This window comes from Malaclemys terrapin, chromosome 13 (assembly GCF_027887155.1).
Source record: "Malaclemys terrapin pileata isolate rMalTer1 chromosome 13, rMalTer1.hap1, whole genome shotgun sequence".
NCBI lineage: Eukaryota > Metazoa > Chordata > Testudines > Emydidae > Malaclemys > Malaclemys terrapin.
The window spans coordinates 19,067,744-19,092,500 of record NC_071517.1 but is presented as its reverse complement, the minus strand read 5'-3'; the positions used below and the strand labels follow the sequence as shown (position 1 = coordinate 19,092,500).

General features: G+C 43.3%; 1 protein-coding gene and 3 non-coding genes across 4 annotated transcripts in view; 3 read left to right on the top strand and 1 right to left on the bottom strand.

Moving 5' to 3' along the window:
* Positions 1-1,521: 1,521 nt before the first annotated feature.
* Positions 1,522-1,593, top strand: TRNAM-CAU (transfer RNA methionine (anticodon CAU)). Its single transcript has one exon. It is a non-coding gene; the product is annotated as a tRNA-Met (tRNA).
* Positions 1,594-3,020: 1,427 nt separating this feature from the next.
* Positions 3,021-3,092, top strand: TRNAQ-CUG (transfer RNA glutamine (anticodon CUG)). The gene has a single exon. It is a non-coding gene; the product is annotated as a tRNA-Gln (tRNA).
* A 5,505-nt stretch (positions 3,093-8,597) lies between these two features.
* Positions 8,598-8,669, top strand: TRNAQ-UUG (transfer RNA glutamine (anticodon UUG)). Its single transcript has one exon. It is a non-coding gene; the product is annotated as a tRNA-Gln (tRNA).
* Positions 8,670-10,882: 2,213 nt separating this feature from the next.
* Positions 10,883-24,757, bottom strand: part of NARF (nuclear prelamin A recognition factor) — a 29,548-nt gene continuing 15,673 nt past the window's right edge. Inside the window, exons 7-12 of the mRNA XM_054047953.1 lie at positions 23,154-23,272; positions 21,803-21,932; positions 20,715-20,787; positions 17,228-17,365; positions 16,698-16,855; positions 10,883-14,887 (exon numbers count right to left, since the gene is read on the bottom strand). Coding sequence (XP_053903928.1) covers positions 14,646-14,887; positions 16,698-16,855; positions 17,228-17,365; positions 20,715-20,787; positions 21,803-21,932; positions 23,154-23,272 — 860 coding nt within the window. The 3' untranslated portion in view covers positions 10,883-14,645. The remainder of the gene's footprint in view (positions 14,888-16,697; positions 16,856-17,227; positions 17,366-20,714; positions 20,788-21,802; positions 21,933-23,153; positions 23,273-24,757) is intronic.

Genomic DNA, 24,757 nt, shown 5'->3' with positions numbered 1-24,757 from the left:
AGCCTCCTCGTCACCCTTTACCCTAAGAGCATTGGGACCGTCTGGCCGCTTCTCAGGAGATTTCCCAGGTAAGCACGATGTGGACTCTACTCCCACACCTACTCCCCCTGCCCTAGCCGTGAGGTGAGGAGGCTAGTGGCCGGTGAGGGGGACCGGCCAGGGGTAATGGCGCATGCATGGTATGGCCAGGCGCACATTGGTGTTCCTGGCCTTGTGCTGCTGTCGCGGGTGGGCCCATGCCGTGCCATACAGCTCCCCCACACAACACCTTCTGGACCTGCTATGCCCTGTGCCCCCCCCAACATACCCCCACAAATTCACAGGTGCCAGCACACAACCCCTTCTGAGCGCCCCACCACTCATGGCCTCACCACAACTGCCCAGGACCCCGCACAGAACCTCCCACTCCCTAATTCCCCAACACACACAGATCTCCCCATGAGGCCCTGCCCCGTGGCTTGCGGTCGGGGCTGCAGCAGGAGTGGTACACCCCTCTTGCAGCTTCCTAGGGCTGTGCGTCCGCCTTCCGTATGGCTCCCGTCGGGGCTGTGTGTACCTGTGGCTTACCTGCCCCCCCCGCCCCAAAATGTGTCCTGATATTTTACTCTTGCGATCTGGTCACCCTACTTGGGGTTGTGAGCTAAAAAAATATGCTCTTTTTTTCCCCCCTTGGTTCCTTCTGCTTCAGTGACAGAGGACTCTGTATGTTTTTTGTAAAACAAAACTTCTTCATAGAAAATACCAGATTTAGGCTATTTCTACCTGTCACTGGAACATCCTCAAGGTCCTGAAATTTGGCTACTTGCTTGAGTGAAAAGGGGCAACATAGGGGACTGGGACCACCACAGACTTCTGTACTTTCATGGGCCCATAAGAGGAATGTGCTAAGGAGCCAACATTTTCCCCTTTGGGCCTCATGAACACATAACTGCATTGTGCTTTCCCTACCCTCTGCTTGGGGGAGGAAAATATTGTCCCAGTGTTTGTTACTGCAAAAAATAGATTTGAAAATGTGTCATTTGTCATGTTTCAGAGTAGCAGCCGTGTTAGTCTGTATCCGCAAAAAGAACAGGAGTACTTGTGGTCCCTTAGAGACTAACAAATTTATTAGCTTATGCTCTAATAAATTTGTTAGTCTCTAAGGGGCCACAAGTACTCCTTTTCATTTGTCATGGTTCCCTTATCTCTGGATTTATTGCCAGCCTGTGCAAGCTGTGATGCAGATAAACTCACCTAATAGACATGGTCATCCCAGTTTGGCATTTCAGAGGGAGACATTAGAAGCTCCAACTTTACTGAGTAGAGGAATATTTGTATCCCAACCATTGCACAGGACATTTCGGAGGAGCATATTTGTGTGGAGAGGGCGGGTGGAAGCGTGCTGCTGAGATGGAAAAGTTCTTGAGTATCTATGCCCAGCCGTTTCAGCGATTGCTACTATCGCCAGCAAAAGAGAAAAGAAATCGCACTAATTAGATATATGACATTCTAAGGGCTATAGGTGGCTTTTTATCAGCATGAAGCAGAGTGGCGCAGCGGAAGCGTGCTGGGCCCATAACCCAGAGGTCGATGGATCGAAACCATCCTCTGCTATTTACCTTTTGCTCCTTTAAAAATGTGTTGCTTTATTGTAGTGACATTTTTCAATACTTATGTTAAAGCTAAAGTTATTTCACCTGAATGCTCCGTTGGGCAATAGTCTATCACTTAATTTATTCAAAAACTGTTTTGGGGGCATACACCTATCAGTTATTATTCATTGTTAATAATATTTTGTGATATTATTTATTGATTTAAGGGACAATAAAGTCATTGCTGTCTAATACTCATATATAGTGAAAATATATTTGTATCTACAACAGTACTTCATGGGCCGTTACTTCAGATATAATAATAATAATTAATAACGCACAAAGAGCCTATGATTAATTATGATGAGTACTAATGGTAGTTCGTTGCACACAGAGGCTTTATGGATGATCTATTGTGTTAAGCATTGAAAAAACAGAATCAAAACCAACAAACAAAACAGATAGCCAGACTAATGTTTCAGTGTTATTGTTTAATCTTTTATTTTTCTCTTTATCATAGTAAACTGCGGCATAGGTTATTATTCACAACTATTCACTCTGATTCTACACGTTTACTGCCAATAATTTATTATGATTAATACTCGTTATTTGACTTCCATTCTTTTCTTTTAGAGTCTGATCCTGCAAGAGGCTGAAGTTAATGAGACTAGAGGGCAGCTGTGAGGATTGGCTCTGGTAAGCTCTGATCTTGCCATTGGATCTGCTGTGAAACATGGATCCCAAAGGGCTGCATCTTGCAGGATTCCTCCCCCTCCCACATCTGGTTGAAGATTGGGTACCTTCATTAGGAATAATTCCAAAGAGATTGTGGGGTAAGTAATTCATTATTCAGTTTGTGATTTTTCCAAAGTGTTTTTTTTTTTCTTACTGAAATTAGGTTACTAAAGAAAATCTACAATATCAACAGTATTAATAAAATGGGAGGGGGGATGAGGGAGATCTTTAGAAGCCACTTACAATACATAATACAACGTGGAACGCGTAATGGATTGTAAAATGCTACTTGGCAAGCAGAACTGCAACATTAAATATGTGGAGCTAAACTGCACAGAAGGAAAAAAATAAGCATAAATAAGGTGGACTAAAATGCAACACGTAGGCAAAAATGTAAAATTCATAATTTAAAGCAAATCGTGCAAAATTGCAATATGTATAAGAAATTCCATCGAAAAGTAGGCAATCTGCTGAATTTTGAAAAGAAAAAAAAAAGGCATCAGTGTCAGCCCTAGGAAAGCAGTACAGAAATGTCATGTATTTCTAGGCTCTTTTTAAAAAGAATTTGTTTATTATTGAAGTAAATTTTGCTGGATTACTTCAGGACGTAGTTAATATGTAGAATTTTACATAGGGGGAAAAATAACACATCTATGAAAAAACATATGCTATGATGTTACCTCAATAGGATCAATTCTGAAGCTCTAGTCAGGTGGTTCCATGGTGTAATGGTTAGCACTCTGGACTCTGAATCCAGCGATCCGAGTTCAAATCTCGGTGGAACCTAGATTTTTTTTTTTTCCAGGTTTTATTGTGTGACTTAGTTTCTGTACTAAATAGTGCCAAGTAAGTATGCTCTTATATTAAGTATATAAATATTATTTCAATGGAACCCAAAAGTCTTCATATTTTATTTATTATATTTTCTTTACTGCCAAGTAAATATAAAAACTGTGGATTTAATTGGAAAATATATTTAAAACGACAAACAAAGGCACGTTATAGCACATTATACATTGAATATTATATGTGTATTGGATGTCACTGGAAAATGAATGGAAAGGAAATTTTATTTAAAGGAGAAAACAAACTGCAGGGTGTTTATAGCTATATCTATATCTATTTTCTTGTGATTCTTGTTATTACCTTCAAATATAAGCTAAAGCTAGTAATTGCTTGTACTGTGAGGTCATTATAACGTTGCTAGAAGAATTCTGTAGTGTGTATGAGTTATGGGGCAAGAATCATTTGCTCCTTCTATAGTGAAATGGAAGTAATCCTAACTATAGCAAAAGTAAGTATTTATTATCTAACTTTAACTGTGTTGGGCCTATCTGTGAATTTATCTTTTGTTATTCACATTTTAGCTTTAAAATGTTATCTAGAACTATAATATTCTATAATTAAAGCACCCAATGAAACAGCCCCACAAATCTTATATAAAGCATCAGAAGCGGGTTGGCTTGCGTCGTGTCAGCGTCTGTATGCGAGTTCAGTTCGAAATGCTGCATTCTTTTGCATGCACAGCACTATGGCCTGGTCTACACTACGACTTTAATTCGGATTTATCAGCTTTAATTCGAATTTACCCTGCAACCGTCCACACAACGACGCTATTTATTTCGATGTAAAGGGCCCTTTAAATCGATTTCTGTACTCCACCCCGACGAGCGGAGTAGCGCCAAAATCGATTTTAACATTTCGAATTAGGGATAGTGTGGCCGCAATTCGATGGTATTGGCCTCCGGGAGCTATCCCACAGTGCATCATTGTGACCGCTCTGGACAGCAATCTAAACTCGGATGCACTGGCCAGGTAGACAGGAAAAGCCCCGCGAACATTTGAATTTCATTTCCTGTTTGCCCAGCGTGGAGAGCACAGGTGACCACAGATAGCTCATCAGCACAGGTAACCATGCAGGCTGATAATCGAAAAAGAGCACCAGCATGGACCGTGAGGGAGGTACTGGATCTGATCGCTGTATGGGGAGAGGATTCAGTGCTTGCAGAACTTCGTTCTAAAAGACGAAATGCAAAAACTTTTGAAAAAATCTCCAAGGGCATGATGGAGAGAGGCCACAATAGGGACTCTGAGCAGTGCCGCGTGAAAGTCAAGGAGCTCAGACAAGCCTATCAAAAAACAAAGGAGGCAAACGGTCGCTCCGGGTCAGAGCCGCGGACATGCCGCTTCTACGCCGAGCTGCATGCAATTCTAGGGGGGGCTGCCACCACTACCCCACCTGTGATCGTGGATTCTGGGTCGGGGATAGTCTCATCAGCGACGCCTGAGGATTCTGCCGATGGGGGAGAGGAGGAGGAGGAGGAGGAGGAGGAGGATGAGCTTGCAGAGAGCACACAGCACTCCGTTCTCCCCAACAGCCAGGATCTTTTTCTCACCCTGACTGAAGTACCCTCCCAAGCCTCCCAAGCCAGTACCCAAGACTCTGACCCCATGGAAGGGACCTCAGGTGAGTTTACTTTTTAAAATATAAAACTTGTTTTAAAAGCAAACGGTTTTTAATGATTACTTTGCCCTGAGGACTTGGGTGCATTCGCGGTCAGTTCAGCTACTGGAAAAGTCTGTTAACGTGTCTGGGGATGGAGCGGAAATCCGCCAGGGACATCTCCATGAAGCTCTCCTGGAGGTACTCCGAAAGCCTTGCCACAAGGTTTCTGGGCAGTGCATCCTTATTCCCTCCTCCATGGTAGGACACTTGACCACGCCATGCTTGCAGCAAGTAATCTGGTATCATTGCCTGACAAAGCCTGGCAGCGTATGGTCCCGGTGTTTGCTGGCATTCAAGCAACATCCGTTCTTTATCTTGTTGTGTAATCCTCAGGAGAGTGATATCACTCCTGGTAACCTGGTTGAAATACGGGAACTTAATTAAGGGGACAGAGGTGGCCGTTCCTACTGGGCTGTTTGTCTGTGGCGGAAAATAAATCCTTCCCTGCAGTTAGCCAAGCGCAGATGGGAAATTGGCCCTGAGTTTTTCGCGTTTGGCTAGCAGGGATCTTCCCTGTTACCAGCCACGCGGTGGGGGGAGGGGTACCGTGATCATCCCAGAGAATTCATGGCGGGAGGGGGGCGGCGGCGGGGTGTGTGTGGTTAGTTTGGTGCCTGCAGGGATCTTCCCTGATACCAGCCACGCGGTGGGGGGGAGGGGTACAGCGATCATCCCAGAGAATTCATGGCGAGAGGGGGGGGGTGGTTAGTTTGTTTTCTGCTGCTGCTGCTGAATGTTAACAGAAAAACCGCAGCACTCTACAGGCTATGCTTGGTATGTGGGAAAGAAGGGCGCAGAAGCTGTAAAACAATGGCTTACCATGGCCGCATGCAAGCCGAATTCTGTTGCCCAGACCTGTGATCTCTAGCAGCAAAGCCACAGGCACTCAGCATTAAGAGGCAAAATGTGACCTTGCACAGAAATCACGTGCTATGTAATGTGAATAGTGTTGGTCACCGTGAAAGAGTATAAGCATTGTTCTGCAAAATGTAGCTTTTTAAACAATTCTCTCTTTTTCCCCCTCCCTACAGCAGCTGCAAATTCCTCAAGCCTCCCTCCTCCATCCTGAAGGTTATCACAGATAAGGCGTCGTAAGAAGAGAACGCGAGACGAGATGTTTTCTGAAGTTATGGAATCCAGCCGCAGTGACAGAGCTCATCTGAATGAGTGGAAGGAAACAGTTTCAAAGTATAGGAAAGAAGCCAGTGAACGTGAGGACAGGAGGGACCAACGTGAGGACATGAGGGACCAACGTGAGGACAGGAGGGACCAACGTGAGGAGAGGAGAGACGCTCGAGATGAGAGGTGGCGGCAGGAAGACCAGAGGAGGCAGGATGCAATGCTGGGGCTGCTGCGTGAGCAAACAGACATGCTCCGGCGTCTGGTGGAGCTTCAGGAACGGCTGCTGGAAAACAGACTGCCGCTTCAGCCCCTGTTCCACCCTCCCCCATCCCCATGTTCCGTATCCTCCTCACCCAGACGTGTAAGAACGCGGGGGGGGAGGCTCCGTACACCTTCCCATTCCACCCCAGTAGACAGCCCAAGCAAAAGGCTGTCATTTTTTTAACCTTTTCTTTGTGGTTTTTCCTTCCCAGCAATCCTCCTCCCAAATACCACCCGGGTTCCCTCCCTCTTTTTCTAATCTATTAATAAAGAATAAATGATTTTTAAATGACAGTGACTTTATTTGGTTTGAAAGAAAGCTGGGGGAAGGGGGAGGGTGGGTTCCTTACAGAAAATCAGTCAATAAAGGGGGCAGGTTTTCATGAAGGAGAAACAAACAGATATTTCACACTGTAGCCTGGCCAGTCATGAAACTGGTTTTTAAAGCTTCTCTGATGCACAGCGCTTCCTGGTGTGCTCTTCTAATCGCCCTGGTGTCTGGCTGCGCGTAATCAGCAGCCAGGCGATTTGCCTCAGCCTCCCACCCCGCCATAAAGGTCTCCCCCTTACTTTCACAGAGATTGTGGAGCACACAGCAAGCAGAAATAACAATGGGGAGATTTCTTTGGCTGAGGTCAGAGCGAGTCAATAATGATCGCCAGCGACCTTTTAAACGGCCAAATGCACATAAACCACCATTCTGCACTTGCTTAGCCTGTAGTTAAACAGCTCCTGACTCCTGTCCAGGCTGCCTGTGTACGGCTTCATGAGCCATGGCATTAAGGGGTAGGCAGGGTCCCCAAGAATAACTATTGGCATTTCAACATCCCCAACGGTTATTTTCTGGTCCGGAAAGTAAGTCCCTTGCTGCAGCCCTTTAAACAGAGTAGTGTTCCTGAAAACGCGAGCGTCATGAACCCTTCCCGCCCAGCCCGCGTTGATGTTAGTCAAACGTCCCTTGTGATCCACAAGTGCTTGCAGCACCATTGAAAAGTACCCCTTGCGGTTTATGTACTCGGTGGCTTGGTGCTCCGGTGCCAAGATAGGGATATGGGTTCCGTCTATCGCCCCACCACAGTTAGGGAATCCCATTGCAGCAAAACCATCCACTATGGCCTGCACATTTCCCAGAGTCACTAACTTTCGTAGCAGCACCTGAGTGATTGCTTTGGCTACTTGCATCACAGCAGCCCCCACAGTAGATTTGCCCACTCCAAATTGATTCCCGACTGACCGGTAGCTGTCTGGCGTTGCAAGCTTCCACAGGGCTATCGCCACGCGCTTCTCAACTGTGAGGGCTGCTCTCATCTTGGTATTCTGGCGTTTCAGGGCAGGGGACAGCAAGTCACAAAGTTCCATGAAAGTGCCCTTACGCATGCGAAAGTTCCGCAGCCACTGGGAATCGTCCCAGACCTGCAACACTATGCGGTCCCACCAGTCTGTGCTTGTTTCCCTTGCCCAGAATCGGCGTTCCATGGATAGAATCTGCCCCATTAACAACATGATCTCCAAAGCACCGGGGTCCGTGGTTTCACAGAATTCTGTATCCGTGTCCGTGTCCATGTCCATGTCAATGTCCTCATCATGCTTGTCGCTGCGCTGCCGCCGCCGCTGCCTCCTTGCCTCGTTTTTCTGGTCCTGGCTGAGTATAAACTCCACGAGAACGCGCGAGGTGTTTACAATGTTCATGACTGCTGTCTTGAGCTCAGCGGGCTCCATGCTTGCCGTGGTATGGAGTCTGCAGTGTTCACCCACCCAGGAAAAAAGGCGCGAAAATGGTTGTCTGCTGTCCGTTGCTTTCATGCAGGGAGGGAGGAGGGAGGGAGGAGGTGAGGCTGTACCCAGAACCACCTGCGACGATGTTTTTTGTCCCATCAGGCACTGGGATCTTAACCCACAATCCCAATGGGCGCGGGAGACTGCGGGAACTATGGGATAGCTATGGGATAGCTACCCACAGTGCAACGGTGCAGAAATCGACGCTAGCCCCGGTACTTGGACGCACACCACCGAATTAATGTGCTTAGTGTGGCCGCATACATTTCGACTTTATACAACCTGTTTTTCAAATCCGAATTATCTAAATTCGGATTAATCCCGTAGTGTAGACATACCCTTAGTATCAAAACAGGAGACAGCTTTGCCTTTTTTTAACAATCAAAGCTGCAGTCTGAGGCACGTTCCTTGCCACTTCAATGTGTGAGAGGGACTGATCAGTGCAATCAACATATTGTACAGGTGAGGAGGAGTGAGATTTAGCGAAGAATAAAGTCTATACTTAGTAAGATATATTTTATCGCAAAGAATCTCTGTTTTAATGAATGGGAGCAAAACATGATAGAGTTGCACAATGAGTCAATAATTGTTATTAGCCAGTTGTACAGAAACTGGTGCCACCATCTGGTTCTATGGTGTAATGGTTAGCACTCTGGACTTTGAATCCAGCGATCCGAGTTCAAATCTCGGTAGAACCTTATTTGTTTGCGGTATTTTTGCCAGCTTTCTTTTTAAAAAAAATCATTACAGATATTGGCACAGCAGGTAAGTGCTTATTTACGAAGTTGGAAGACATTACATAACAAAATAAAAGGGGCTGAATGAATAAATACATCTGTTGGTAGTTACTTTTTTGCAAGACAATCTCTTTTAAACAAGATTGTTCATATATGCATTGCACTTTCACATTATTCTTCATGTTCTGATACCAAATAGGGTAATATTTGTGCTTTATAAAAACTTTAAATAAACACTGCACCGTGTTTTTATGGTTCCTATACAAATTATTTTGCTGTTTCATTTCACCTAATACATTCAGTCCTTAAATTTTAAACAGGTTTTGTTTAAATCTGGCATAGTGTGATGCCCAATTATATAAAATCCTTTTATTCAAAAGCTGAATTTTAGTTTTTTAAGAGCAGTTTAGTCAAATTTTATACTACATTCTAAAATGTGTCCTTTAAAAGTCACTATTATTGTTGCCTGGACACTGGTGGGGTGGGGTTAGGCCTCTCTACACAGATTTGCACAAGTTAATTACACTGTGAGCACAGTTAGTTCAGTTTAACTGTAATGTATTGCAGTTTAAAGCTGCTGTTAACTGAGTTAAACCAAACCAAGATAAGAGTATCCAGACCAGGGCCGGCACAACCAATTAGGCGACCTAGGCAGTTGCCTAGGGCGCTACAATTTGGGGGGGTGGCGATCACAGTGGTATTTCGGTGGCGGGACCTTCCGCCACCTCTGTGGGGGGCGGCATTTCGGGGCGGGACCTTCTGCGGCCTAGGGCAGCAGAAAAGCTGGCGGCGTTCCTGATCCAGACCACCTTTTGCTTTGGTTTAAAAACCACCTATTAAAAAGCTGCAACTCTGCATAGAGACTACTCCCTAGAGTCATTGGCTCCACATAATCTGAGATCCCCTCACCTGCTCTCTATTTCCAGCCAGTTTATGCTGGGGCAACCCGAGAGCTCCATAGTGCATAGATGCAGAGCCCTCCCTTCTGCAGGCAGTTCCTTCCTTTCCCTTACATTGCCCAGGTAACCCCACCAACTGTGTTAAAAGGTACAAAGGGTATTTAACTGCCCAAAGAGTCAGATCGGGTACCTAGTGGGATTTTCAAAAACACCTAACTGATTTAAATGGATGTTAGGCACCTAGGTGGTTTTGAAAATCCCAGTAAGCCCCGATCTGAATCTTTAGGTGACTAAATAACTTTAAAAATCTGGCCCTGTGTAGCATCTCCCACACCAGGAAGAATTTCACACTGTAGGTACCAAGAACAATTTTGTAAAGAAACAGCCCTTGGAGGTGCTGTTTACAGACTCACGAAAACAAAGCAGAAAGTTACATTTGTCTCATGTTTGGGAAGCTCCTTCCCAATCTTGATGGCTACAAACTTATTTTGAAAATTAAATCTTGGCTTCTGGAGCACAATTCTGCTTCCAGGAGATGGATTATACAGCAAATTCCTTAGTTGCAGAATCAGAGTACAAGTCTTTGCATTCAAGTGCTTTAAATGAACTGACTACAGTGTAGGTACTTGATGCTACAGTATAATCAGTTACTTACCAGTTTGTTCCCCATAGTGGTTTTCAAAGTTAGGAACCCCACAGGAGCCATCTGGCTGGCTTACATAGTCACTCAGTACTATAGTAAGTGAGGGTAACTGAACATTTCCTACAATTAGCTGAAAGGTTTTTGCTTGCATACTTTGACTGGGAAGAGTTGGTACTGTTTTAGTCCAGATATCTTATCAACAGTAGATGTAAAGTACTGTTATTGCCGTGTGTCCAAAGGCAACTCTAAATGAGGAACATTTATTTTCCTTTCGGCAGTTTAATGACCGTGCAATAAGCTTAAAGAAAAGTGGCGCTGGTATCTCATTCGCCAGACTGATCGGGACCAACAACCTTGGACAATCAGCACACTCAGCCCTGGGGAGGGGCTGGCAGGATAGTGAGATATGGGCTCACTCAGACTCTGGTCTCTGAAAGGGACATCGAAGGACAGTCTCCTCCCCTCACATTAGGTTAATAACCATCTCAAAACATTTTAAAAACCAACATTTGTAGGAAGTACATTGTGTGGGGCTGCTAGGCTTTCAGAGAGATGTGTGTCTGTGTCGAGGCAATATGCACCTTGGAATAAGATGAGGCCCATGTATGGAACTAAACAAAATCACCACAAAATTAGATTCAAAGATATTTATTAGGGCAATTCAAGTTCATGCTCCTTTTGAAATACAAAGCACCAGAGTTTAGATAACTGATCATCATCCAAATATCATCCAGTTGAAGCTGCTGAGCTGTGTACAGACATGTATTTATTAGCTATCATAGTCCCAGATCGTATTCACTTGAAGTATTGTGAACAAACAAAAATACATTGGCGCAGTGGCTGCTAAGAGGCAAACTCTCTTATTTCTGAGGTCTGGGCAAGATGTCTTTACAACACTTACCCTTCCCATTAGAGACCTCAGAAGAATACTATAATACAACTCCTCTCACTACCAGTACATTAAATGTCTGGGATATTTTAATGGCATTAAAGACAACCTCCAAATACAGTTTAGCATTTTCATTTTGCCAAAGATTTTTGAACACAGATTTAGTTTTCCTTAAAAAAAAAAAAAAAAAAAAAAAAATCCACAGCAAATCCCCACATTGTTTTGTACTCAGCGATGAATTGTCCCAGCACAACATTCAACTGAGAAGTAAAGCACTATGGTTGTGACTACACTAGGAACGTTACACATTGGTGATTCAGGGTGCTGTCAACAAATGTAAATAAACTGCTGCTGCAAAACAGTTTAATTGCAAGTGTAGACAGGACTACATTATGTTCAGCACAGTTTCAGAAACTAGCTAGCTGCACCCACTGTCAACAAGGCATAACTTTCCTAATGTAGACGTAAAGGCTAGAATCTGATCTTAGATACCTGATGAGCATTCCCAACATACCTAAAATCATAAGGGTTTCCAGTTTTAAGCTGAAACCTCAATGAAGCAAAAAATTTAGAGAGTCTCTGAAAAACACTGAAAAATTATGATGTTTGCAATGTTAAACTTTGCGGAGGAGGTTCCTGAATGTTTCACAAACTGACAGTTAATAGAAAAACTATTTTTTTTAAATGATAAAATCAGATTTTTTTATTCCAAAAATAGTCTAAATTTTTCTAAAAATTAAACACTGAAAAGAAATCAGAAAACTCCCACAATCCCTAATTATAGAACACCTGATACTATATGTAGCCACTACAGCTATTTGTTGGATGAGCATTCAAAATGCACTCTTTTTTAAAAAGATGTCGTGGCATGTAACAGTTCTAAGAGATTGTTACACCGCTACTTTTTAAGTGCGGAGCATTTCAAATTGAGAAGCTGAAAGAAAGTGAATTCTTAATCTGATGATTTTCTTAATTTCCCTTTATATAATGGGAAAGAACAACTAGTATTTTACAGCCAGCCTTGTCTCATCTGATACTGTTCCTGTGGAATCTCAAGTATGGAAAGAGAATCTATTGAATGAAACAGGCATGTGTGTGCAAGCAAAATGGCAGAGAGGGTTTTTGTTCAGTGATGGGCAGCTGCCAATGAGATGAAGCTGTTCTTACTCTCTAGATTTACTTAAAGATTCCCACAGGAAGATAGTTCTTTCACAGCATAGTGAAGAACTAAATTTTAATCAAAAATTTAAACTGAGAACCAGTTTTTCACATTGTCAAGTATATCCACATTTTCCTTTACAAAAATAAACAAACTGTACACAGAACTGAAGCTATATATATAAATTAATATATCAACCAGTTTTAAGCCATATATACATATAAAAACATATGTATATACTAACTTAGAGCAATAAAACTTAATTACAATGTAATTCCATTGAAGGGTTCTGGGGATATCAGAAATAGATCAAGAAATTAAAACTGAAGGGGTCATGTTGCTTTCAAGTACTGAAGATGTTCACAAGCTTCATGTAATCCACAGATCATTCTTTAACCGACAATTTTAAATTTTTTTTGGATGTGTAGGTTTTCCAGGATCTCCCTGCTGCTCCAAACTCTTTTCGTAGCACAGAGGTAGATTGCTCTAGATGTTCAGTTATTGCGTCAAATGTAACATTTTATTAAAAAAAACAACCAAACCTGAAGGCTTACTCCGCATGCAGGTAGCCATACAAGTCGGATCCACATGCCTTTTGCATTGAAATAAAGTATTATTAAAGTAAAGGAAGCTTAGATGAAACCTGCAACCACATCAACAAGTTCATTTTAAATCAGTTGTCCCTTCCAGCAAGTCCACATATTTCAGCACCCTTTTTTTTCCCCTCCTCGTTTTGAGCCTCCTCCTATTTAAGTCAAAAACTCGTATTTGCCTCCAACAGGAATATGATCGACTCTGCTGTTAGTTTATTTTTATTAAAAAAGAAGAAGACTGGAAGCATTGAAGGCCTCACTTCCCACATTCCAAGGGCAGATCCTGATTTCAAATATACTTCATCGAGATCTTGTATTATTAGCTTTGTGCACACACAAGTACAGTAACTGATAATAAGAAATCCACAAGATTTGCATTCATGCATTTCCTGAGATCATGACAAACCCCATTCATATTTTCTCAATAAAATGTGAAAGCTGAAATCATTCCAGTTTTGAGAGAGCCACTAATCAAAACAAGCATGAGGCTGCTATGAAATCTGGTGGAAGCCTTGTAATGGCTGGAATTTCACATCACATCCTTAAACATCCCTCCCTGAACTGCGAGGCTGTAGAGAAGGTTACATCCATCAAGCACCGTTTTTTAAGCTTGTTAAATTAAGCAGCCATGTAATGTACGTAAAAATGCCCCCAAACTAGCACTATCCGTTTGCATTATATTCTTATCAGCTCAAGAATGTTCCAAAATTAAGATTTTAGTTGGAGGCACTCAACAAATTTATCTGGTCTCTGGATTCAATCTGACACTGTGTATGCTCAGGACTAGCCAGAAATGGAGTAGCAGAGGTATTGTAAATCAGGACTGAGGTCTAGCGTAGAACCAATGTAGGGTGAAGATTGCAGGGCACATGGCGACATCATGCCTGTCTTCAGATGGGGTCACCATATCTCGCGTTCATAAACAAGTCAGACAAAAGAAAATAAAAGTTACAGAAAAGATTAATTCACGATGAAAGTTTCTGAGGAGAGAGATTAACACGGTTTAACTATTTGTACAAACCAGCCTGTTAGCAAAAATCCTTAATGAAAGGACTGTATTACAACCATTTAGTATTATTAAAGACATTCCATTTATATCAGAATGTTCTCCCTTGTGGTTAGTGTGTCTGTAGGAAGCTTGTTGCCAATGTTTTGGTAAGTGAATAAATCTTTGTTTTGTGTAGGGGTGGAAGGAGTCAATTAAATCTTTCAATTACATTTTTCATCGGTTGCTTTGTGTAAAATCCTAATTTTTTGGTTAACAAGGCAAAAAGAGTTCTAAATTACGGTACACTTAACACAACAATTCTAACCAGGGTGGCTGTTCTTGCCTGGTGAAAGGAATCACATACATAAGGACTACAATAGCTCCTGGTTGAGGCCGCCAGTTCTGTAAAAGTGGTGAGAACCCTCAGCCTGCATTAGCTTCACTCCGAGTCGAGGGCATTGTACACCTAGAAGAAGGTGCTCACCATATCTTGCAAGATCAGACCTTAACTAAACAAGGAAGTCCCAAATATGCAGGAGGTCAAGCACAATATGAGTCTAACAGACCCTGTAGGGAACCAAGGCATTCAAAATAAAAAATTGAGCAATGGTTCTTTGTATTAAGTAAGTAATATTCCGCAATTCAGAAAAGTGTACTGGTCGTACACTTGGCTAGTGCATAGCATCCTCAATTGCATAGAATGTTTCCAGTGCTGAGTTCATAACTAACCTATGCAAGTCTTTTCATCTTTTGTAAGCCTGATTTGTCACCACTTGATATCCATGCTGCTTGCGGTTTGATTTACTGCACAGTATTTGGTGTGCAGAGTTTCCTGGACCTTCTTGGAGTCCATCCCTTCCAGCCAGTCCTGGTACAGCTTTTGCACATGCATGCTGGTTTCTGGGAGCCTGACAGGAATTGCAGCATACACTTCCTCCATCTGGCTGAGCAATACTTTGTCAGGTTTTCCATCTTCAGTCTGGGCTTGGCCTTTTCCATTTAAACACCCTAAAAATAGAACACCACAGCCATGAGATGGGATTAGTTTGTTTGGGAGAAGAACCAGTGATGAGCTCCCAAAATCCTAAGAACCGGTTCCCTACCGGGTCCTCGGCGGCACTTAGTGGCAGGGGTGGGGGGTCTTCACTCGCTCCAGGTTTTCGGCGGCATTTTGGCGGCAGGTCCTTCACCCGGAGTGAGTGAAGGACCCGCCGCCAAGTGCTGCCGAAGACCCGGTAGGGAACCGCGCGGTGAGTACAAGCCCCACGTGCCTGTTTCCCCACCACCACCCACCCATCCGACCCCAACCCACGTCCTGCCTCCGACTGCCCCCCTCAGAACCCGCATCCCATCAGCCCCCCCCTTTTCCCCTGTCCACCCCCTCCCAAGACCCACCCACCCTAACTGCCCCCCAGGACCCGACCCCCTGCCCAACTCGCCACGCTCCCTGTCCCCTGACTGCCCTGACCCCCCCATCCACCACCACCCCAAAAGACCCCCGGGACTCCCACACCTACCCAACCCCCCCGTTCCCCATCCCCTGACCGCCCCCCAGAACCTCTGCCCCCTCCAACTGCTCCCTACCCCCTTATCCAACCCCTCCTCCCAGCCCCGGCCTGGCCCCCTTACCATGCTGCTGTGTAAGGATGCCGCGCAGCCGCTGGAGCTTGCAGCCCCAGCCCCTTACCCAGAGAGGTGAAAGTAAGCTGGTACGCCTCCGTACAGCATACCGGCAAGAGCCGGTGTGCTGTACTGGGATGGCCCGGCTTCCCCAGGGGGCAATTTAAAGGGCCTGGGGCTCCCAGCAGGGGCTGGAGCCCCAGGCCCTTTAAATTGCCACCAGAGCCCATCTGCTGGAGCTCTGGGGTAGTGGCAGCGGGGCTCTGGGGGCTATTTGAAAAGTCCGTTGCGCCCCCTGCTTCTACCGCCCCGGCCCTTTAAATAGCTGCCAGAGCTCTGGGGTAGCAGGGGGCTCCAGCTGCCTCTGCCACCCCGGTCCTTTAAATAGCTGCTGGAGCCCGCCGCTTCCCCCAGGGCTCCGGCGGCTATTTAAAGGGCCGGGGCAGTAGACGCAGTTTAAATAACCCCCAGAGCCCTAGGGTAGCAGGGGGCTCCAGGGGCTATTTAAAGGGCCAGGGCTCCAGCTGCCTCTGTCGCCCCAGTTCTTTAAATAACCACAGGAGCCCCGCCGCTTCCCCAGGGCTCCCGTGGGTATTTAAAGGACCGGGGACGAGTGGGCAAACTTCTGGCCCGCGGGACCGTCCTGTCTGGCCCGCCTGAGCTCCCAACTGGGGAGGCTCCTCCAGCCCCTCCCCCGCTTCTCCCCCCCACAGAGCCGCTGGAGCCCCATTGATGCTGCTAAAAGTCACTGTTCACCTTTAAAAATGATTCTATCGTCAGCAAGTGTCCAAATGTTGATGGGAGTTCTATAGCAACAATCTCTTCTCCTCCTCCCCTCCCTTCTTCGCCAGCTAGGTCCCACACTCTTCTCTTGCGCTCAACTCTGTATTTCAGAGGCCTTCCATTGAAACTCAGTATGGTCACAAAAGGGCAGACAACCCCTCAGCACTCTGGGCTAGCTGCTTACAGGTCACCCAGCAGAAAACAAATACTGTCCCTCTCATTTTGGGCAACCTAATATATGGAATGGACTCTCAGAAAGCCTAAACAGGTGTGTTTTATTTTGGACCATTCAGATTTGATGGTGGAGTGGCAAACATCTTACTATCGTTAAAATAAGGATCAGCTCATTTTGGAACCTTCCCATGATACTCAAAGAAACAGAAAAAAGTCACCATGGATCCAGTATCGTTCTTACCTCCAGGGCAGGCAAGAACCTCCACAAAATGATACAAGAACTTTCCCTTTTTCAGCTTCAGGACCACGTTCTGGATGTTCCTAAAGCCATACGCAGCTGCGAAGCGCAACACTGTCTCACCGTCCTTTTCCAGGGTGACCTCCTGGAAGTCCTTGTTTCTGTAAAGAGAGACAGAGAAAATTCTAAACCCTCAGATCCCTTGGGGATTACTAACAGGATGATACAAGCATTTCAGTACATGCCCACAGAGCTCACATGATAGAAGCCAAAAGGGATAACCTGAGGATGAATGGGCAGGACTTCTAGTTCCTAAGTGTTGTGGGTTAAATAAAAATTTGGGTGGAGATTGAAGAACAAATATCTATTCCATCTTCAAAGGAGAAGCATTATTAATAAAACAAGAGTTAGTAACAGTGATTTTCCAGTGGTGAATTTACAGGTATCTTATGTAAGGACAATGCAAACAAGTTACTGCACTGAGGTTCATGTTATCCCATCCTATTAATACAGAGATCCAAAATCCAACTTACTTTAGTATTTTGTAGGTGATTTCCTTGACATCCATATCAAACAGCTCCTTGGCAGCATGTTTAAAGATGTGCTCCAGGTACCCATCAGATCTCCTCCCATCATGCCGTACTACGTCCTCCTCCTTTATTTCACCAAACCTTAGAAAATGGACAAAAAGGAGGGAGAAAGAAGCTCAGAGTCTGATCATTTCACTTGAAGAAAATGAGATTTGTTTTTCTTTCCCATAACATTTTTTGTCAGGGGAAAAACACATTTGTTCCTAGAAATGAACTTGTCCAATTTGTGTTTTGAGACAATGGTAAAATGAAAATGGCAAAAGAGGAAAAATAAAATTGTAGTTTCAAGCAACTAAAGTTTAACAAAATATATTCATACATAATAGAATGAAATGGCTTGGAAACAGCCATCAAGGCCAGCTGGTTAAGCTGGTTCAAAGGCATTTTAAAAGCCACACTCAAAGTCACATGGAAACTGAGTCGTATCAGTATTCAGGCAATTTGAAAACACTTGTTTTAACTGTGAAAACCCCCAGCCAAAACAAAATTAATGTGAAAGAATAAATATCAGATCATGTTCATTGTAATGTAGGAGGGACTTTTAACCTTGAAGGATCTAAAAGTACTTTACAGATCATAGGCCTGATCCTGCAAACTTTTGCTCATGAGAGCAGTTCTGCTGCCTTCCATGGGACTATGTGTGTGCCTAAGGATTTCCAACACGGTGTTTGTAAACTGATATAGAAACAATATAGAGGGATCATTCCATGGAACATGGTAGCTTTGGACAGCAGGAAGTGAAAAATACTATATCCAATTGACATTGGATTCACCTGTAGGCAGAACACAATTATCCAAGCTGAAATTTGTAGAATAAATAAGTAAATAAATACAGGAATTGACTCATGTCTGGTCAAAGAATCGTACTGTACTGAATAATCTCTAGTGACCAAAATGGCAGGTTTAAGCTGCAACACAAGGTGAGCAAGTGATTGGAATGCAGCCCTACAGAATCACTGGCACATATTTTATCTTTCCGATAGAAAAGGAGTGGTTAGGAATACATGGCATCACTATTGTGAGAAAAAGGCATTTTTGACAGCAGTCCCAGCCTGTTGGCTGCTCCAGGGATAATAAGTTCTTCACCCTGCTCTCACTTCTGCTGGAAAACTATCTGTAGCTCTGGTCTACTTTGCACTCCTCCCTGAGCATCCCAGCGTGACCTGTGCGCTATATAGATTGTGCACTCTGCTGGCAGCAGCAGCCCGAGCCCTTACATTCAACCAGAAATCAAAGGCAGGAATTGTTAATGCAAAATAATATATCAAACATCTAACTTAAAAGAACCACAGAAAAGTTGGGGTTTTATTCCTAAGGAACTAGCTACATTTAACAAGTGAGAACCAGGCATACAGCATGTCCACCTGCTCTTTGAGCCAGACCATTAGTGGTGGATTTATTTAATTGATGGTGATTTTTGTTGTTACCAGCTGTGGTTTTGTTTGGTGTCCGTATGTCCTGTATTTGCCTAACTTCTATTTATGTTAATGTTCTCCAGTTAAGATAGTAATTATCAGAATTACAACAGAAGTAATTTAGGATTAAAAAGTAACTTGAACAAACAATCACAATGATTATACCACAGCTTCAAGTGTTATAGATTCATAGATTCTAGGACTGGAAGGGACCTCAAGAGGTCATCGAGTCCAATCCCCTGCCCGCATGGCAGGACCAAATACTGTCTAGACCATCCCTGATAGACATTTATCTAACCTACTCTTAAATATCTCCAGGGATGGAGATTGGTGCTTATTTTTAAAGAGGAGTTTAATTTTGTTTAAGTCTAATATTAAATGTAAGATTCCATTGGAGAAGCTTTTGTTCTCACTTCATTCCTATTCCTCTGTAGATCTGCTTTTAATGGGTGAAAAATCACCACAGGGAAGGGTGAAGATTTGTGATGTCAAGTCTGGTAGTCAATTCTGATATCACATTATCCCTCTTAAGGTGTTGCTCTCACCCTCTAATATAAATTAGCCCAAATACAGCTTAAAAGACATTCCAATGGAATGTTTAAAATTTGAGATCGAGCTTGGTCTTTAATCATTTAATAAAACAAAAAGCCACCAACCTGGCCCTCTCTGTAAGCTTTTAAAATATGGGTACCTTTAACTCACAGCCAGTGCAGCCCCATTAGCAGAAGTAATCACGGAGGCTGTAGTGTAAACAGGATTTAGGCATTCTTATCACTGTGTAACCTAGACTTCCCTAGTGTAGACAATGGCTAAGTGGGATACAATTTGAGGATGAAGGGATAAACTCAAAGGGATTTTGGATAGTCTTGAAGGAGCTTTCTTCCACTCTTTGCAGGACAGTGAGTTTGTCACTTCATTATGCAGCTGTGGAACGAGACTGGACTAACATGCATCACACACAACTTGGAACTGGATAACCTTTGAGACTCTACCTTTGTAACTAACTAAGTGGCCTAGGAATTCTGTGAGTGTACATGATGGTTTCCATACTAGGCAGCGAGTAAACAAATACTCTAATGTTTTGCAATGATCTGGCTTTTCTCTGCTGTCGTTTAACCAATAGATGTATTTATTTGATCTAATGTGGATAGAACCTAGTTGCTCTATTCAGGAAAAAAACATTTACCATTCCCAAAGAAGGAGATGTTCACTTGTCACTAATTCTGCATGAAGACAATAGGAAAAATGGAAATTCACTGTGAAGATGCTGGTCTGAACGAGAGGGGATGACAGAACACAGAATAAACCCCACAGAAATTGCCCCAGCCCAGTCTAGTGGGAAGCTGGGTACTAGAAGGAGAACACACCCTGACGGAATGAGTAGTTAACCCTTACACACGTTCAATTATAGCAAAGCTTTAAAAACAAAACAAAACAAAAAAACATATAGATGTGGACACCAAAAGACCCCATGATAACACTAACACAAGTCATCATTTCAGTGGAATCCAGAATCTCTCCACTTTATACAGATCTAATACTACTGCACAAAGATACAAATAAAAGCTACTTGGGTTTTTTTTTTTTAATCATATCCATTGCAGACACCAAAGCCTATTGAACATACAATCTTGGCACACCACAGGTTTCATTCTTTTAAATTAGATTTTTTTAAAAATTAGAGAGGAATCCATTTAGGAAGGGGCTGCTGTTTTAGATGATTGGTTTTGGATTAATATAAAAATATATCCATTAGAAAGGGCTATCTGTTGCATTTTATCACTTCATGCACTGGGAGATACAAGAGACCTCTGAAAGAAAAATGCTTGTTTCTTTAGGCACTGTGCATGTGAACAGGTTTCAGTGTAGTCCGGTTTTGGTGCATGCCAACTTTCTTGTTTTGAATAGCTTATTTGTTTGAAATAGCACTATGCATGTGGTGACTTCTATGTATGGCAGAACATTATTTGATCACTGGCACAATGACAACATAGCCCACAGCGAAAGTAACTTACAAACTGTCTACAGCCGCTTCAGCCACTTCTTTCATAGATATATTTTTCTGCTCCATTATTTGGACAATTTCACCTGTAAGGCAATGCAGGATATTTTATCTTAAACACAAACCAAAGTACACACAGTCTCTCTCTTCAAGAAAGCAGATAGCTGAGAGACAAGCAGAGCAAAAACAAATAGACAGTGTGGTATGAAGTAGGGTTGCCAACCCTCCAGGATTGGCCTGGAGTCCCCAGGAATTAAAGATTAATCTTTAATTAAAAGATTATATCAGGTGATAAAATCTCCAGGAATAGATCCAAAATTGGCAACCCTCGTATGAAGCCATGAATGAGTCTTGCGGGTCACCCCATATGAGTTCCAAGAATACCTTTACTCCATACCACATCACCAGACATTTCTGGATGTGCCACATACCAAACTATGTTGGCAGTGTTTAAGAATTAATTAATAACTTTCAACCTATCACTGGCCCAGTATCAGATAATACCCCTCCTGAGCCTTGGGGCAGAGTGCATTTGGGAGAAATTTCCACATTGCCCAAAAAGGAAGAAATTTTTTTGTGGCAGGTTAATCTTAAAAGACAACCCTTTCCTTCCATTCCCCCTGCCCCTCTATGCAAAAAAAAAAAAAAAAAAAAAAAGGCAGCTGTTTGAAGCTGCTGGGGGGCAAGAAGGTTGGAAGGAGTAGTCCTCCCAGGAGAGATGTATTAATGAATTAACAGGCGGAATGTAGACAAGGAGGACAAAGCCACAAACTAAATGCTGGCCAGGACAGCTTTTGCCTGTCAGAAAGGTTTGACTGCAATGCAAGTTCAGATAATTGGTCTGGATGAGACAAGGAGAGCAGAACACAGACGCAAACAGTTTTTGTTCTTTTATCTACCACACACCCAATCTCTATGCAATACATATAGAGTCAGTAACTCAAGAAAGGGTCCTTTTTTAGAATCAGATGAAATTAAACCTTATTTTGACAACTACAAAATGCTAAATGAATAAAAAGCTGACCTAGCATAAAGTCAGTTCAAACAACTGGTGAATCATGCTGCCATTTTATATAGGAGTACATTTAAAGGAGGTTTTACCTGATGTTAGAACACAATCAACGTCTTGAGAGTTATACAAGGGGGTGTAAAAATCTTCCCGTAGTGCTTCCAATTTTTTGTCATAGCAAGGAGCCACGATTATATGGAAAATTTTATCTGGAGATAGGTTCTAAGGAATAAAAAGGGCACATCTGAATTTTGTGAAAAGGCCAAGAACGCATGGAGACAAACATGGATAAAAATATTATTGCAGAAAATTACACAGGTTATATTTACAGTCACATTAGATCTGAAACTAACTGCAAGTCACAGCAACTGGGGCAGCAAGTAAAACATTTACCAAGCAGTCAATAAAATGTCAGGACAATCAGAACCAAGCACTTCCCAAAGTACCTGGCCAAGACCAGGACAACGATTAGCAAAACTGTACGACTTTCATGTGTGAAAGTCTGAGCAATTTAAAATGACATTCTACTTTTTTTTTTTTGCTGTTTGGTGTTCTGTAATGTAATTTAAATGAAAATCCAGGATTACTGGAATGCAGGGTATCAGTTACCAAGTGTTTGTAACTTGACTTTCATGTGTTTAGGAAATGATTAATAGTTATTGTGACTTTTTTCTGTATTGTAGTTTTGCATTTTTTTGGCACAGAACCCCCCAGGAGTAATAGATAGTTAAGTATTATTATCCCCATCTGTCATATGGGGATAGGGTGACCAGATAACAAGTCTGAAAAATCGGGGCACTTTTTTGCGGGGAGGGGAGAGAAGAGGGAGGAGTATAGTTGCCTATGTAAAACAAAGCCCCTAATATCCGGATGGTCCCTATTATATTGGGACACCTGGTCACCCTACATGGGGAAACTGAGGCACACAGAGGACATGACTTGCTTAAGACCATACCTAAAATTAGTGGCAGAGTCAACTTGCGAACTCAGAACCAATGGATACTTCAGTTCTGAGCATGCAAATACTTCAGATTGATCTGAGATGACAGAGCATTGCATGCTGGGAACTGTAGTTTCTGCATGATATCCTCTGCTTTAAAGATTGTATTGTAGAACTCTGTGGGCAGCATTTTGCATGCCAGCTTTACTTTGGTCACTCGGGATTTCACTCTCTATATAGAAAAAAAAAAAACCTATCTCCATGAGGTATTGAGAGCACAAGGACAGCAACTATGTTCAGCCAGTGTGGGGTGAAATTGAGAGGTTCTTTGTTTTGCACACCTGCATAGCAGCAAAGCACAATCTAGCCTGAGATGTAAGGACAGACAGTTTAGGAAGAATGAGGGGGTGGGAGGAGGTGTAAGACATCTGTAATTAAATATTAGAAACCAACATGCAAGAGAACAATTCGCTAGAACAGTCATGAAAAGCAGAATTAGTTACCTGTTGCCTGGCAAAGTAACCCTTCACCAGGGACCCCATGATCTGCTGCGGAGACTTTGCAGTGCAAATGTGTGGAGTCACTGGGTTGGTAAGCACCCTTTCAGCATACCGGATCCAACCTAGAATTATAGTGAATGAAGAAAGACAGCAAAGTTGAGAACATATGGAAATGGCTCCTTGAGGAAAGGGATAAAAAAAATCCAGCATGATGAGATGGCGGGGCTGATGGGAAACTTCTTGTTAAAAGTGGAGAGGGAAGATGGACTTGTCTCCCACTGCATGCAGGAAATTTCTGCAATAACTCTTATTAATGCCAACAGAAGCTACATTCTCTCCAGAGACTCCCTGAGTTGGTGGCCTCCAAACTTTTCTTTTGGGTGGAGCCGCTTTTGTTATGGATTGTTGGATGGGTGACTGGTCTCTTCTGCTCTCCCCTGGCACAGCTGCCACCAATGGTACTTATGTGGTTCCTTATTACTGTAAAATCTGAGTGCCCCACAGTCAATGTATTTATCCCCCCACCGCCCTGATGAGATAGGGCAGTTCTATTATCCAATTTTACAGATGGCCAAGAGAAACTTAAGTGACTCATCCAAGATCATGCAAAAGATCTATTGCAAAGCAGGGAGCTGAACTCTAGTGTCCTGAGTGCTAGACTAGCACCCTAACCACTTGCCCATCCTTCCTTATCTCTGTTCAGTCCATTCTCTCAGTTTCATTTTATTCTCTTCTAGGCACTCTCTCTTTTGCTGCTTTCCTCTGTTTACCCCTTTCATCTCCTCCTCTGGTGGCTCTTCCTCCTCATGCCCTCACTCAGACAGCTTGGTTAGGGTGGGAGCATCCACTGGTGCTCCCTGGCTGAACCAAGTACAGCAGAAGCAGAGAAGAGAAGCTTCAGCCAGCAGCTCTCTGCCTGACCCTTGTACAGGTGAGCTAACTCTTGCATCTGGCTGTATTAAGGGCCCACAGGAGATGAAAAGACAACCAGTGACTTTCAAGGAGTCACCTGCTGTTTTACACGTAGCTCCATGAGTACTTTCGCACTGAGGGGACCCAGACTGGGATCATACAATTTTCCCCCCCTCCTCCTTTTACTCCTTTCCTTTGCCCTGTACACTTATTGGACAAGTCTGGGGTCTCCCTACACACTGAAGAGAGAACAAACCTCACCTCAGTATTTCATAAGACAATCACAATTTGCAATTGCTTTCAAATTTCTACTCTGACTATGCAGTTTGTCCATGTCAGCGGCCCCCATCAATAAATCCTTTACTGTTCTGAAAGATACTAACAGGAGTCTACAAATGGATTTGGTGAATCTACTGGGTAATTAATTCTGTAACCTAGAATCCACTGTGAAATGAATTATGTATTACATCCGCTTGAATGCCCAGACTTACGGGAGCACCTCAACTGGGGATTCAGATAATAAAGAAATAAGCCAACATTTTTTGGCAGCCATCACTTGGATCACCATTTACTAATGTTGCTCCATTCTACTCACGAGTGTAGAGTAACTCTGTAACCTTCTGTTTTCTAAGTTTCAGTATCCCAGTACACTGTAAGTGTGCCTTCTCCAGAACAGCAGAGTGGAATGAAGCATC